The sequence below is a fragment of the Mobula hypostoma genome, chromosome 1, assembly GCF_963921235.1.
Source record: "Mobula hypostoma chromosome 1, sMobHyp1.1, whole genome shotgun sequence".
Lineage (NCBI taxonomy): Eukaryota > Metazoa > Chordata > Chondrichthyes > Myliobatiformes > Myliobatidae > Mobula > Mobula hypostoma.
In genome coordinates this window covers 65,549,964-65,567,137 of record NC_086097.1, presented here as the reverse complement: position 1 = coordinate 65,567,137, position 17,174 = coordinate 65,549,964, and the positions used below count along the sequence as shown (strand labels likewise).

The 17,174-nt window shown below is 40.1% G+C and overlaps 1 protein-coding gene across 8 annotated transcripts in view; it reads left to right on the top strand.

Annotated features, from left to right (window-relative positions):
- Positions 1–17,174, top strand: part of slc25a21 (solute carrier family 25 member 21) — a 455,579-nt gene that overhangs the window by 19,060 nt on the left and 419,345 nt on the right. Inside the window, exon 2 of one of the 8 annotated variants that reach the window (XM_063050009.1) lies at positions 4,831–4,888. The exons of the other annotated variants lie outside the window; for them this stretch is intronic. Within the exon in view, the coding sequence (XP_062906079.1) occupies positions 4,873–4,888 (16 nt within the window). The 5' untranslated portion in view covers positions 4,831–4,872. The remainder of the gene's footprint in view (positions 1–4,830; positions 4,889–17,174) is intronic. 8 annotated transcript variants of the gene reach the window in all.

Sequence of the window (17,174 nt, the reverse complement as noted above, 5' to 3'; positions counted from 1 at the left end):
GAATAAGGAAGATGAACTTGTAGCACAGTTGCAGATTGGCAGGTATGATGTTGTTGGCATCACTGAATCATGCCAGAAAGAAGATTATAACTGGGAGCTTGATGTTCAGCAATACACATTGTATCAAAAGGACAGGCAGGAAGGCAGAGAGGGAGGTGTTGCTCTGTTGTTTTTTTTAAAAAAAAAGATGAAATCAAATCATTAGAAAGAGGTGACATAGGATCATAAGGTGGTGAATTATTGTAGATGGAGCTAAGGAACTGCAAGGATAAAAAGACCCTGATGGGAGTTGTATACAGACCTCCATACAGTAGTAGGATGTGGTCTATAAATTGCAATGGGATAAAGAGAATGCATGCTGAGAGGGCAATGTTACGATGGTCATGTGGGATTTCAATTTGCCGGTAGATTGGGAAAATCAGGTTGGTGCTGTGTTCCAACAGGTGGAATTCCTAGAGTGCCTATGAGATGGCTTTTTAGAGCAGCTCGTAGTTGAGCCCACTAGGGGAATCGGCTATTCTGTATTGGGTGTTGTGCAATGAACTAGAATTGATTAGATAGCTTAAGGTAAAAGAACCTTTCAGGGAAAGTGATCATAATATGATCGAATACGCTCTGAATTTTGCGAAGGAGAAACGAAAGTCAGATGTATCAGTATTAGTGTGGAGTAAAGGGAATTACAGAGCGATAAGAGACAAGTTGGCCAGAATTGATTGGCGTAGAACCCTGGCAGAGATGATGGCAGAGCAGCAATAACTGGAGTTTCTTTGAAGCAAATCGGAAGGCACAGGATGTATACATCCCAAAAAGGAGGAAGTATTCTAAAGAAAAGATGAAGCAACCAAGGCTGACAAGAGAAGTCAAAGCCAGCACAAAAGAAAAGAGATGGCATATAATAGAGCAAAAATTAGTGAGAAGTTTGGGAATTGGGAAAGCTTTCAAATACCAACAGAATGCAACTAAAAGAAGTCACCAAGAATGTAAACATGGAATACGAAAATAAACTTGCCAATAATATTAAAGAGGATGCCAAAAGTTTCTTCAGATGTATAAAAGAGAGTCGAGTGGATATCGGATCACTGGAAAACGATCCTGGAGAGGTAGTGTTACGTATCCCGTAACTGGGTTGCCAAACCAGCAGAAATGGAATGCTCGTTGGAGTCTGTGATTAGTAGGAACTAATAAAGTTTCATTAAAGAAATAAGTAATACAGTACACTAACCGCAAGGATATAAATGTAACAGGTTAACAATGCTAGTATACACATATACACAGAAATAGGGTAATAGGAATCAACCAAGCTGTATCGCAGTCTAGGGGTAAAATGATCAGTCTTAAGGTGAAGCAGAGTTCAGTTCAGTCTAGTGCAGTTCGAAGTAATCGCTGTTGTTGTACCGTTGGGGGGGGGCGGAGAGAGAGAGAGAGAGATGCAGTTGGTTTCAGGCAAACCTTTCGATGCCTTCTGATCCAGCTGTGGTCACCGACTGTGACCCCTCCATTCCGGATGCGATCATTCTTCCGTGGTGAACCCGGCACCCAGGCAAGGGCAGACACACACCAGGTTCCCACCAATCGTACCTTTTCACTCTGTGAGCCTCTGACCGATTCCTGCGAATTGGTCCTCCAAACTTCCACCAACTTGTGGGGCACAATGCTCTTTCCAGGGTCTCGTGGCGTGTGTGTCGTGCCTTAGCAAACCCGCTATTTTTATCCCCCTGATGGGGTATCACCCGTCCATCAAACTTCAAACAGTTTAGGTTCAAAGCAAATGGTCTGTGGCAGATGCCAACATCTGAATTGTGTCTCTTTCTTGTTAATCTCTCTCTTCTCTCTTTTTAGCATTTTGAATGTTTCTCCATTGTCTTTCGTTATCTCTCTCATTAGCATCATCCGTTCTGCAGCTCTGCTTGGCTTCACACATGACAGTAGGAATGAGGGACAAGGAAATAGCTGATGAACTGAATAAGTATTTTGCATTAGTCTTCACTGTGGAAGACACTGGCAGTGTGGTAGAAGTTCCAGTTGTCGGGAATCATGAATTGCCTATTGTTTATTAATTATTGTACTGTCTTGTACAGTTTTGTGCACTTTATGTAGTCTGGTGTAGGTCTGAAGTCTAATGTAGTTTTGTGTTGTTCAACATAGTCTAGTGTAGTTTGTGTTGTTTTAGGTAGTCTAGTGTAGTTTTTTCTTGTTTCATGTAGCACCATGGTCCTGGAGGATCATTGTCTTGTTTTTACTGTGCACTGTACCAGCAATTATGGTTGAAATAACAATAAAAGTGACTTGACTTGATTAGTAATGATCTTTCAAGAATCACCAGATTCTGGAATGGTTCTGGGAGAAGACAAGGTGCCATACATGTGGCCGCTTAACAAGAGCCCATGGTATAACAGGAAAGATTCTAGCATGGATAAAAGCAGTGGTTGATTAGCAGGAGGCAAAGTGTGGGAATAAAGGGAGCTTCTGGTTGGCTGCCAATTGAATATTAGTGTTCCACAGGAGTCTGTGTTGAGACTGATCCTTTTTACGTTATATGTCAATGATTTGGATGATGGAAGTTGATGGCTTTGTTGCAAAGTTTGCAGACTGTGTGAAGATAGGTGTAGAGACAGGTAGTCTTGAAGAAGTAGAGGCGCTACAGAAGGACGGACAGATTAGGAGAATGGGCAAAGAAATAGCAGATGGAATACATTGGAAAGTGTATGATCATGCACTTTGGTAAAAGAAATGAAAGGGTTGACTATTTTCTAAATGGAGAGAAAATACAAAAAACTGAGGCACAAAAGGACTTGGGAGCCCTTGTGCTGGATTCCCTAAAGGTTAATTTGCAGGTTGAGTCTGTGGTAGGGAAGGGAAATACGATGTTAACATTCATTTCAAGAGGACTAGAATATAAAAGCAAGATGTAATGTTGAGAATTTATAAAGCACTGGTAAATGAACTGGGAATGAAGGGATACATGAAGAAGTCAGGAGACTGGGGCCGAGATGAAAATTGAATCAGCCATGATGAAATGGCCTAATTCTACTCCTATATCTTATGGTCTTTTGGTCTAAACCTGCTTTGTAACAGAGGTAAATTTGAACACTGATAGAATACTCTTCGTATGTTTTCACACATGCCACAATTAAAAAAAAGATTTTTGTGTTTGCATTCCAATAATATCAAAAGTGTACTGGCCTCTCAAACAATGATGTGATAATTTTTTAAGGTGTTACTGAGGGGAAAACTGTTGGAGAGTCTCTGGGAGTAACAATCCTTGAAAACAATTCCATGAAGTCTCAGAGAAAACAGTTCAATTTAATATTTCATCTGGAAGATGACATCTCTTGCAACCCTGCATTCACTCAGAACTGGTGGACAAGCTGCCCAGGTTGGAGGCTACCCAGACGGAATATAAGGTGTTGATCAGGTTGGAGGCTACCAACCTGATTAGCAGGATCTCCCAGTGGCCACACATTTTATTTAGCAGGATCTCCCAGTGGCCACACATTTTAATTCCGCATCCCATTCCCATTCTGATATGTCTATCCCTGGCCTCTACCGTAAAGGTGAAGCCACACTCAGGTTGGAGGAACAACACCTTACATTCCGTCTGGGTAGGCTCCAACCTGATGGCATGAACACTGACTTCTCAAACTTCCGCCGATGCCCCACCTCTCCCTTGTACCCCATCCGTTATTTATTTTTATACACACATTCTTTTTCTCACTCTCCTTTTTCTCCCTCTGTCCCTCTGACTATACCCCTTGCCCATCCTCTGGGTTTTGCTTTTGCTCCCCCTCCTGCTTTTCTTTCTCCCAGGGCCTCCTGTCCCATGATCCTCTCATATCCCCTTTGCCAGTCAACTGTCCAGCTCTTGGCTCCATCCCTCCCCCTCCTGTCTTCTCCTATCATTTCGGATCTTCCCCCTCCCCCTCCCACTTTCGAATCTCTTAGTAGCTCGTCCTTCAGTTAGTCCTGACGAAGGGTTTCGGCCCAAAACGTCGACTATACCTCTTCCTGGAGATGCTGCCTGGCTTGCTGCGTTCACCAGCAACTTTGATGATGTGTGTTGCTTGTATCCATAAGAATTGATATCTCAGGACATCATCAAGGACCCTCACCAACTGGGCCATGCTGTCTTCTCATTGCTTCCATCAGACAGAAAGTACGGGAGCCTGAAGACCGCTACCTCAAACTTGTCTACTACCACCAGGTTCTTAAACCAACTTGAGAAACCCTAATTCTACTTCGGACTATATTTCCTCAACTTGTAGTAATTTTGTAATGTTATTTATTCTGTCATGTAAGTTGCGTATAATTTAAGTTTGTTACTTGTGTGTCATGAAATGTAGTGCTACTGCAAAAAGCTCATTTTTATGGCATTTATATGCTCTTTGCCCATGACAATGAACTTCAACTTAATTGAAATATTTGAGCAACACACACAAAATGCTGGTGGAACGCAGCAGGCCAGACAGCATCCATGGGAAGAAGCACAGTCGACGTTTCTGGCTGAGACCCTTGAGTCCTGATGAAGGGTCTCGGCCCGAAATGTTGACTGCTTCTTCCTGTGGATGCTGTCTGGCCTGCTGCATTCCACCAGCATTTTGAGTGTGTTGCTTGAATTTCCAGCATCTGCAGATTTCCTCGTGTTTGTGTAATTGAAATGTTTACTTGTTCTAATTTTCCTGAAACAGGAAAAGCATGAAATATGTTAATTTGCTTTTTTAGCATCACATGAGACTGTGAAAATGACGAGCTAGGTATCTGTTTGAAGCATGATAGCAATGCATTCAGCCCGAGCATGCTTAATGCTTACATTTCATTTTTTCCACTTTTGAGGTACTTCTCAATTTTTGACAAAAAAGGATCCTCAAAATTGTTATGAAATCATTAAAGTGTGAGTATACTTTTATCTCATATTTGCTCCTGCAATTCTCTCTAAATAACAGTTGGGTGGATTCCTGAATATTTTTCTTATTTTTTCATTTCTAATGTTTAATTCCCCTGCTGATATTCACTAATTGAACAAGCAACTGATTATCTTTCTTGTCTTTCTGGCAAATGTTGATGAAATGTTGATGCTTGGTATTTTTACACTGTGTATTTCTTTTTAAAGATTTTCTCTGTACCAACTTTGTTTAATCTGTAATCTTCCGATCTCAAATCAATCATTTGAAACTCTGTCTTCATGAATCGGAACAAAACTTGTTGCATCTGAAGGGTCATGTCAGCAACCCACACACAATGCTGGAGGAACTCAGCAGGTTAGGCAGCATCTATGGAAAAGAGTAAACACTTGATGTTTCAAGCTGAGACTCTTCATCAGGAGGGTCTTGGCACAAAGTGTCAACCCTTTGCTTTTTTCCATAGATAAAGCCTGGCCTGGTGAGTTCCTCCAGCATTTTGTGTGTGCTGCTTGGATTTCCAGCATCTGCAGATTTTTTTGTCTTAGTGTATGGAGAGATCTGTTCAGAATGAAACATTTATGTGAGATGAGTACAAATACAGGCCACCTAAGAGCTATACATATAATAAGCTTTGAGAGGAGAAAGTTCATCTGTTTTTTCTTAAAAACAATTGTTTAAAGTGGTAACAATTGCTTGGTTATTGATGTAGATAATTATTCTCAATAATAAAATATCGCAAATGCCTTGAAGTATAATAACCCTGGGAAAACAAAGTTTACAAAGAAAAAAGAAACATTAATCTTTTAACTTTAAACATTGTAGAGAGAAAAAAAATTAAATTAAAATGTAATTCCAGTACAGTATATAGCAAGAGATAAGAGGATGAGCCTTGGTCAGGGTAGTGAAGCTTTTTCAGAGTGTGTGCCCAAATTACCGATAGTCTTAAAAATTTCTCTTGCCATGGTTATTTTGAGCAGAATTTTTTTTATTGATTAATGAATTCATAACAGTAATTTTAAAAGAAAAATGGATGATTCCTGTTGTTTCTATTCAAATCTTTTAATAAAAGATGTTCCAATCATTAATCTCATTTACTGTGTTTCTGCTCCCTGGCAAATCATTAATGTTCAAAATAAATCTTTTTTTCTTCTGGAAAACTGTCAAAAAGAAAAGGAGCACACTCTAGCCATGACTAACATATTCACCATCATTAGACTGCCATGTTGAGCAATAATCTTTGAAACCTGGAAACATGCAAGGTGGAACTACCTGAAATAAATGTCATCAAAATATTTGACTGCATTTTTTTTTGCTGATTTCTCAAATAATGAGCTCTGTTAGTTCTTGCTCACTTGAATCATAATACCATTTTTGAGCATATAATGGTGTACATAAAACTTACAATACTGCTTTATGCAGGAAGTGCTGCAGACAACTGTTTTCAAATGAAAAAAGCATGATGTTTAACACCCTTTTTAATTGTATTAAATCTTTTATTGACCACTTTTAAAAATCTGCTGCTTCTCCCATCATTTGAATATTTGTTTTTTTAGTGTATCTGACTTTAAGCTGAAAAATATCAAGCAGACAATTTAAATAACCTTATTTTACTAATATAAATTTTGTTTTGAAAGTAGATTAATGGAGTTACTAAACTACATACAGTATTTACTGTTACTGTCACTGAATATCCAGTGTTTACTTACAGAGGAAAAAATATAAGCAGAGTGAAGCCAATGCCAACTGGTCCTACCATTTACTATCCAAATGCTGGTGTATACCAGATTTCTGTGGGTTTCAAAATGTATTATGCAATGTCAATTGTTCTCACATCTGTCAAGCTGTCTTCAAGATGGTGTGAGACCTTTCCTGTGAAAATGTATCACTGCTCTCAGGTTGTAAAAATTCACTCACTGCTTCATTTGTCACTAATGATAATCATTATGCCTTTTCATTATGGGTTGTGTTTAAAGAATTGAAGGAGCAGTGCTGCATGCCAAGCACCAAGAAAAAAATTGAATGTGTATTCACCTCCCATGGTAGAGTAGTAACTTGTATAAAGGATTTTAATTGAATAACCTGGATTGTTGTGGTGATGACTTCTTGAAAAACTGATTTGCTTTGCAGTAAATGAGATATAAATAGAGAAAGTATTCAATTTTTTTTTGCTCTGGATTTTTAATAATTATAATTAAGGTTGAAATGCAAACTGTAAGTGTAAGCAATTGAAACTAAGGTTTAACTGAGATAAATTTTCTCAATTATTTGTGGTGATAGCTTTTTCCATTACACTGATGCAACATTATCATCTGTACATCACTGTAGCCTTTACATGCATTGCATAGACCCCATTGCTAAGTTTTCATTGGAGATTCCTGAACCAACTTTTCTCTTGTCACTGCATTTTATAATATCAGAAGATATAAATTGTAATATTGATAACAGTTTGATTCTTTTCTCATCTGTGACAGAAAAACCTTGGAGTTGAATGAACAAAATGGGGTTTAGTCTCTTACATGTTTGTTATTAGCCACAGTTATTACTATTTGTGTGCCGATTGAGTTAAACTTTTAATGAGTGGTGATTGCAACTTTTGGCAGGTGCACAGCAAAAGTAATACTGAATGTTGAGGGAATCCAAAAAGGCCAAAGGTGGGGGTGTGTGTTTCATGATAAACTCTGTGGTGCTGCAGTGTAGTGGTTTTGTTGTACTCCTGTTTTCCTGACTTTGAACACCTAACGATCAAATGCTGACCGTTCTATTTACCAAGAGAGTCCACCAGCATCCAACTATAATTAAGCACTCGAGAGACTGCATGATGTTGTCACCAAGCAAGCAGTCCACTCTGACACATTTCAAATCATAGTCGGGCATTTCAGTCAGGCTTGTTTGAAGAAATCCCTGCCCATTTATCATCAGTATATAACCCAAAGCATCAGAGGTCTCAATACTAAATCACCATTATACTGACGAGGAATGCCTGCTGTTCCATACCAGACCCGCATTTCAGGAATCCGATCCCTTGACTGTCCTACTTGCATATAGGCAGAGGCTAAAGTGCAAAGCTCCAGAGATTAGGACAGCGGTCCCCAACCACCGGGCCGCGGACCGCTACCGGGCCGCAAGGAAGCGATATGATTTGGTCAGCTGCACCTTTCCTCATTCCCTGTCACGGCCACTGGTCAGCCATTACGCATGCGAGGTCGTGACCTGCGCGTCATCCGTGTCAGGGTGGGAAGGCGATCAACTCTGTCGGCATTTTGGATCAAAGTCAAGGCTAAATATCCTGAGATCCACGAAAGCACTGAAAACGTTGCTTTCATTTCCAACATTTTTCTGCGAAGCGGAGTTTTCTGCAATGAATGCAACGAAAACTAAACTGTGGAATAGACTGGACATCAGGAACCCCCTTCGAGTATCGCTGTCTCCCATCACCCCTCGATAGGGCTGCGTTGTTGCAGGGAAACAAGCCCAGGGCTCCCACTGATTCAGCGATATTGGTGTGTTGCAATGATTTTATATATTCATACGGGGAAAATATGTGCTGTGTGTTTAATATCCAAATATTGCTTAAAATGTTATGATGCTATTGACTTATAAGTGACCTATATAACCAGATAACAATTACAGCACGGAAACAGGCCATCTCGGCCCTTCTAGTCCCGCCGACCTGCACTCAGCCCATAACCCTCCATTCCTTTCCTGTCCATGTACCGATCCAATTTTTCTTTAAATGATCATATCGAACCTGCTTCTGCCACTTCTACTGGAAGTTCGTTCAACACTTCAAGCTCCCCTGATAATTGACTTATCATTATATCCATGCGAGGAAAATATGCGCTGTGTGTTTAATATTAAATTCGTTAGATAAACCCTTTTAGAAACAAAATTGAGTATATTACCCACTTCTCACCTATATTCCGGTAGTGATTAACACCCACCCCCACGAACAGAATCGCCAAAAAGGATTTGCTTTGGGGGGGGGGGGAAGAGGGGAATCGGCAGGTCACGATGCGCATGCGCAAGGCTTCATGGTCATTGTAGTCTTTTGGGTAAACAACGCATTTGACTGCTACTCTCGTTCGTTGGCAACCCTACCCCCCCCCCCTCGGCCCCGGTCGGTCCGCAGTGCAAAAAAGGTTGGGCACCCCTGGATTAGGACAACAAAAAAGTGATTGCGCAAGTTAGAGTAGCGGCAATGGAATTGCTTTGAGTCGGTGGACTGGGCCATATTCAAAGAATCATCTGTGGATCTGAATAAATACACCACGATTGTTACGGACTTTATAAAAGCAGTGGTAGATGAATGTGCCCCACAAAATTATTCAGTTTTCCCCAACCAGCAGCCCTGATGAGCCATGAGATCTGCAGTTTGCTGAGGGCCAGGTCAGAGGCAACCAAGAAATTTACAAGAGGTTCTGGTACAATCTCCAGAAAGCCATCTCACGGATGAAGTGGCAATTCATTTCTAAACTTAAATCAATGAAGGATGCTCAACAGCTGTGGCAGGGCTTGAGTGCTATTACCTCTTACAAAGTGAAATCAAGTGACATAGGTGACAACAGGACTCAGTGCCTTCTGTTTGGCTGTTAAAACATGGAGAAACCAGCACAAACTCCCACAGCCCCTGATGACTGTGATCTCCATCTCTCAGGAGGGTGAACCTACAGAAAGTATCTGGCTAAGTACTAAAGATCTGTGCTGGCTGCAGTGTTCTCTGAGATCTTTGATCTTTCACTTTGGCAGTCTGAGGTACCCACCTGCTTCATGCAGACTTCATTTTTATCAGTGCGTAAGAAGGGCATAGCCTGCCTCAATGACTATCATCCAGTAACACTCACGTGCACAGTGATGAAGTGTTTTGAAAGTTTAATGAAACAACAACTCCTACCTGAGGAGCAACTTGGATCCACTCCAAGTAGCCTGCCAGCACAACAGGTCCATAGCAGATTCCATTTCATTGGCTCTGCACTTAACCCTAGGACAAGTAAACAGCAAAGGTATATACATCAGGATGCTCTTTATTGACAACAGATCGGCATTCTATACTATCACCCCCTCAAAACTAATCAATAAGCTTAAAGTCCTCAATACCTCCATGTGCAATTGAATCTTTCATTTCCTTGTTTGCGGACCCTAGTCAGTTCAGATTTGTAACAACAGCTCTACCAGAATCTCCATTAGCACAGGTACACCACAAGCCTTTGTGCTTACTCCCCTGCTCTACTCGCTTTAAACATGGGGCTGTGTGGTTAAGGACAGCTCCAATGCCATATTTAAGTTTACTGATGACACCACTGTTGTTGGTCGAATCAAAGAATGAAAATCTGGCTGAGAGCTAACACAATCACAACCCCTTACTCAATGTCAGCAAGACCAGGGAGGTGATGATTGACTTCAGGAGGAGGAAACTGGAGGTCTGTAAGCCAGTCCTCATCAGGGAATCAGAGGTGGGGAGGGTCAGCAACCTTAAATTCCTCAGTGTTACCACTTCTGAGGACCTACCCTGGGACCAGCAATTAAATGCAATTGTGAAGAAAGCACAGCAGCTCCTCTACATCCTTAGAAGTTTGCAAAAATGTGGCATGTCATCTAAAACTTCGACAAATTTTATTGATCTGTGGTGAAACATATATTAACTGGTTGTATTGTAGTCTGATATGGAAACACCAGTGCCCTTGAACAGAATCCCCATAGTGGTACTTCACCTCCATTTCTCTCCTACTGTAAAACCTTCAAAGTGTTAAGATCTAACTTATTGGTACCAAATGATCTTGGCATATCAAGGTTGCTTCTGAGTAGATGCGCAGTATTCCTCCAGTTCTTTCAGAGAACTCCTCCCATCCTAGCAAAACAAAAGCAGGATCTTTTCATAAAGCATTGTCTGCCTATGTCATTCACATTTGAGGCAAAGTGGCAGCATCAATCAAGCACGTGGTGGTAGAGGTACTAGTCCAGCAATGGGTCAAAAATTTAAGGAAAAATTGAGAGCCAAATTTAGCCTCAGCAGGCATCGCAACCTACAATTTGGTAAAACTTGCGTAAATCATGAACGGCCTGAAATGTCGACTGCACTTCTTCCTAGAGATGCTGCCTGGCCTGCTGCGTTCACCAGCAACTTTGATGTGTGTTGCTTGAATTTCCAGCATCTGCAGAATTCCTGTTGTTTGCGTAAATCATGATGTATGGTTTGTACCTCTGGAAGCAAACATCCCAGGTTTTGGGATCCTTAAACAAAATCCATTGTTTATGGAAAATGTTTTCCAAATTACCGTAACTGAAACAGATGGAATTAACTTTACAGTAACTCATATTTCATCACGTGTTCTCCCTTTGTCATCTTCCTAAACAAACAAAGGATCTTGGTCTTTTAACTCAAAAGTCACATTGCTGTCCCGGTCTGTTGTCACCAATACAACTCTCTGTGAGATGGTGTGCTAGGGCAATGGCATCAACACAGGTGATGCCAACAGGCTCAATAAACTGATTAGAAAGGCTGGTTCTGTTATAGGAATTGAACTGGACACACTGGAGCCTGTGGTAGAACAAAGGACCCTATGGAAAATCCTGGTAATTCTGGACAATGTTTCTCACTCTCTGCATGCCACCTTGGCTGAAAAGAGGAGCACTTTTCATAATAAACTAAGGCAACTGTGCCTCTCCAAAAAATGCAATATGAGGTCATTCTTTCCCTTGGCCATTAGGCTCTATAATGAGTCAACCTGTAGTTGAAGTGATGATCCTTTCCTGCTAGACTGTTTGAGGTAACTTATTTTTTTATTCTTTCTAACATTTGTTTATCTGTGTACTTGTATTGCTACGGTGACACTAATTTCCTTTGGGATCAATAAAGTATCTATCTATCTCTAGCACCTACTACTTTGTATTTCTTCCTCCCTTGCCCCCATCTTACTGACTTCTAATCTTTTTTTCTCCAGTCTTGATGAAGGGTCCCGGCCAGCAATATCGGAATGTTTATCCTTTTCCATAGATGCTGCCTGGTCTACCGAGTTCCTCCAGCATTTTGTGTGTGTTTCTTGGATTCCCAGAATCTGCAGATTTTCTCTTGTTTGTGACTAGAATATCATGGAAGTTTTCACAGAAACTGGTCTTAAGCCAAAGTTTTGATTCTAGATAACATCGAGAAATACTAGTGACATTGGACTCAGAAATGGCAATAGGTTCTCAGTCTCCCACTTGTTGAGTATATGGGAGGTTAATGTTGTTAGGCAGATGATAAGATTTCTGAATGGCTCGTGAAAACTATTTTTTTATGCATAGTTAACTGTATTCTATAGTAATTTTGTCTCTTTGACTTGTGGCTGAAGTAACACATCAGAGTAGGGTTGCTCTAGGACAAATCCATTTAACATCAAGACATTGCAAAAGAAGTTTTATGGTGCAGGCTAACTACATGCTACATGTTTGAATGGTACTGAAGAATTTATATGTTTTTATACATCATTAAAAAGTATTACCTTAATTCCAATGATGAATTTAATTGAAAACTTACTACCCGAATCAAGGTTTTTTTAAATGCTACGTTGACATTAGTTAATAAAGCAAGTTCCAGAGTGTTAATTGACCAAGTTTTCCAACGTGCAATTTGTCTTGTAATTCCTGAATTTTCTATCTGTGCATTATTGATGCACAGCACTGTTAACACCTTGCTGGCAAAATAGCAGTTGATTTCTATACTTAAAATGAGTCTGTACATCTAAAATAATTATTTTTTAAACTTGAATGGAATAATTGCTTGTCGGCAGCAAAGATAAATATCGTCAGAATATTGGGCATTGAAGCATCTTCAGGCTACTGGGAAGAGGGAAATAGAAACCTGTGTCAAATTGCATGTGCACTTTCAGCCTGTTTTAATAAAGTGTGAAAAATGTAATCAGCTACAATCCCAATGTAATTGGTAGTGTGGCCAGAGTGGAAAACTTGTAAATGGACTGGGTTTTTTTTTACCTTGCAGCTGGAAATTCTTCCAAAACTGATTGAAAATGTGAGCTGATAATGTGCAGCAAATACAATGAATTTGTGATTTGAGTGAAGAATGGGAGCAACAATGCAACAACCTAACCATTGAGAATTAAGAGAAGGGAAAGTAGGTGAATTAAATTCAAATTGGGTACAAAAAGGGAAGTACAATGGAGGAAAAAACATTGTATTAACTTAAGAAAATGTATAGATTTTAATGAGTCACCTTCTAAGACCTCAATCTGAAATGCTTTTCAGCTAATTAACTACTTTTGAACACAGCCACTTCTGTACTATGAATAATGGAGCTGTATTTGTATTATATCCCCATAAGCAGAAAAGTTAACAATCACCTTGGAATACTGATGGAACCTCGGCTCTAAGTCTTAACTGAAAGATGGTGCATAAACAGTACAGTATCCTGAGCTCTGGAGATCAGCAGGAGATTTGTGTTCAAGCCTCCAGAAAAGGATCCACAATCTTCTAACTCAGACTGCCACTGAAACATAGTTGACATTAATCAAGTTCAATTTTCATTCCCCATTCAGAACTACTTCCTGGTCAAAGTAAGCTTGCATCTTGTTCGTAACCTTTCTGGGACCAATCACAAAGCAATAATGGATGTTAATTTTGAAAAAAAGAAAATCGCAAGTTAACATTGAAATCAAAGGCATGCAAGGAAAAATAAAGACAAAATAAAGTGGACAAAGCAAAATCACTTAATGGGTTGTAAGATGAAGGCAACTGTGCTGTTTTTCTAACACAAAATATTCTGCAGATGCTGGGGTCAAAGCAACACGCACAAAACGCTGGAGGAACTCAGCAGGTCGGGCAGCATCAGGGTCTCGTCCTGAAACATTAACTGTTCCTTTCCACGGATGCTGCCCGACCTGTTGAGTTCCTCCAGCGTTTTATGCTGTTTCTCTTTTTTTTAAACATCTTCAAGGCTGTAGCACCTTAAGAAGGTGGCATCCATCATAAATGACCCTCACCATTTGCGACATGACTTTTCTTGTTACCATGATCAGAAGTCTGAAGATCCACACTCAGTGTTTCAGGAACATTTCTTCCCTTCCCAATGGAGTTCTGAATGGTCCATGAATGCAACCTCATAATTCGTCTGTTGCACTATTTACTTGTTATTTATAGTAACTTTAGCCTTGCGCTGTACAGTTGTTACAAAATAACAAATATGACATGTCAGTGATGACTGCTGTGGGTTTATTTCAGAAACGTGGTTCTTGCACCATTAATCTACATGGCCATGTCACTTATGGACTTGGGCTATGTTAAATTTAACTTCTTTTGTAACTTTGTTTTCTGCTATCAAAATTATATGTGCTATTTGTGACTGTTTTGCACCTTGGCTCTAGAGAAACGCTATTTTGTCTGGCTGTATTCATGTGTATGGTTGAAAGGTAATTCAGCTTGTACAGTACTTATAAACTTGATTCTGATTCGACCTGGCCTTTCCGAAAGTGAAGCCACTGTATTGTTAACAGATAGTTGCAACTTAAGTTCTGTATGATTTTAAAAAAGATGTGAGCAATGATTTTGTAAGGTAATTGTCCGCTGGGCAAATTGACGTTATTCCTTTAAATTGAAGTTTGATGTTTTTTCCTAATATTTTTAACTTGCTGTCAAAAGTCCTAATGGTACATCTTGAAGCTATTTTTAATAACATATCCCCTATTTATCAAATTAGGTACAGAATTTTACAATCAATGTTCAACAGCTGAAGTTTATAAAACTGGTACTTTTAGGTGTTTGAAACCTCCGTTGTCAAATATTGGAATCATTAGAATGTTAACCAAAGTTTTTGTAGGCCTCAAATGACATAGATGAAGAAAAAGCAGGTAAAGTGGTAGATTAATCCTCAATTTGCTGTTTTCATGGTTTGTCTCTAGTAACGTGAATTAAACGGTTAAATTTAAGCCTTTGTTTGCATTTCGTTGCATGATAGCACATATTGCAGAGCTGCACTCTCACAGCTCTTCTGATCTGGGTTCAATCCTGACTTCTGGTGCTAGTTCTGTGGATTTTGCACATTCTAAGTAACGTTAGCTATGCTAATGAACGAATGACACCTGTTAAACTCACCTCAACACGTCTTTTGCAGTCTTAACCCATCATTGGTAATAGAAAAGTCACTGTTGCAAGCAGTGCAGCGAGCAACACTGTCATTATTTTGACCCCTATTAGGCAGGGGTATATGTTAGTGTAGTCTTGGGTGATGTACGTTTTATATTTTTTTTGGAACACTCTGCCATGGCGCGCTCTCGCTCGCGCTCTCTCTCTCTCTCGTGGTCTCTCGCGCGCTCTCGCTTTCTCACTTGCACTCTCGCTTTCTCTGTTGCTCTCTCTCGCGCTCTCTCTCGCTTGCTTTCTCTCTTGCGCTCTCTCTCGCTTGCTTTCTCTCCCGTGCGCTCGCCCGCTCTCACTCGCTTGCTCTCTCGCGCTTGCGCTCTCTTGCTTTCTCTCACTCTCAAAAAAAAATTGATTTCCGTGATATTGTATATAATTTGCGGGCATCAGGGAGCCACTATTCATATGCAGGAGACTCCCGGAACTTCTAGGAGAGGTGGGATGTCTGCCATCAGGAAGAAGGTGCAAAAGCCTCAGTACTCGCACCATCAGGATCAGGAACAGTTATTAACCCTCAACCATCAGGCTCTTGAATCAAAGGGGTAACTTTACTCAATTTCACTTGCTCCCATCATTGAAGTGTTTGCATAACCAATGGACTCACTTTTGGGGATTTTTCATCTCATGGACTTGATATTTATTTATTACTATTTCCTCCTTTTTGGATTTGCAGTTTGTTGTCTTTTGCACAGTGGTTTAATCCCAAGTTGGTGTGGTCTTTCTTTGATTCTATTGTTGTTATTCTATTATGGATTTATTGAGTATGCCTGCAAGAAAATAAACTTAGGGTTGTATATGGGGACGTATATGGACTTCAATAAAATTTTACTTTGAAGTAAAACAAAATTGACCAATTGTTTCTAACACACACCAAATTAAATTTTAATTACCAAGAAACTGCAGTTCGAAGAAGAAAATTCCATGAATTAATATTCGCTTATTGTTCCATCCAGAGCTATTGATGTCCTGAAATTAACGCTGGACAGCTGTGATATTTTCAATCTAAAATATTTTTAGCTATTGAATTACCAGAGGTATTTGAACTTTAATACAAATAATTAATGATAAAAGCAATAAGATAATCCTTTGAAAGATCTTGGCATGACTGATAGTTTCTGCTAATTGGGTCAGATTTTTATATTGGAATTAAGATTTTGCATTTAATAATACCTTTCTAATACATGGTACTGCATTTTGAGTCAAATATAAATTGGGTCATCCCTCACCAAGAGAGGGAGCTGTTTTCTTTCTAGCTATTTTGGTGAAAAATAAATGAGTGATTACAACCACTAACGAAGGAACTAGCTGTTAAGTGACCTGACCAAATATTTCAGTATCATCTGAGCTGTAATCTCATGTGTTGGGGGTAGCAAAGAATTAGAAAAATTGAGCTAATTAGTGTTGGCTTTTTAACTATTTAATTTGTACATTCAAAGTAGTTTCAAGATAAGGAGTGCGAACCACGAGCTCTTGTGTGTCCTTGCCATGACTTTGTGCATGTACCTGTGGGCTCCACACATTTTGGAACACTGCAAAAGACAGTAGACACTCTTCCATGAGTGTCCACTATTGGCATTCTATGAAGCATGCCAGGTAATAGCTTTTGAGGTTATGCATCATTCCTACAACTGACTCCACAGTTCTGTCTTCCCAAACCACCAAGTTACATATTAGTCAGATTCCTGATTGTCCTCCCACCATTGTACATGTCAATTACTGGCCACTCAAGGCATTCCAAATTTACAGGTTCTGATTTTCTCTCTCCTCTCTCTCCCCCCCCCCCCCCGCCACCTCATCTTTACTATCTCACCAACCCAACCAATTACAACAGTGTCCAAAAGCTCAATTGGGCCTGAGCTTTGCAGAGTCATGTTTTGGAAGGAAGTATTCGTGATGCACCAGCTCCCAGTTAGTTTCAAAGCCTTGGTCATAGAAGGGTTACAGTGGAGGATCAGCAACAGGAAGGGTTTCAACCTGTCCCTGGCCCAGGCAGTTGTCCCCACAAGCTTCAAGATGGCCACCATTGTGCCAATGCCAAAGCATTCCACTGCCATGGGCCTGAATGAATTTCGCCCAGTTTCACTCACCCCCATCATTGCAAAGTGCTTCGAGAGACTGGTTCTATCACATCTGAAATCCTGTCTGCCCACT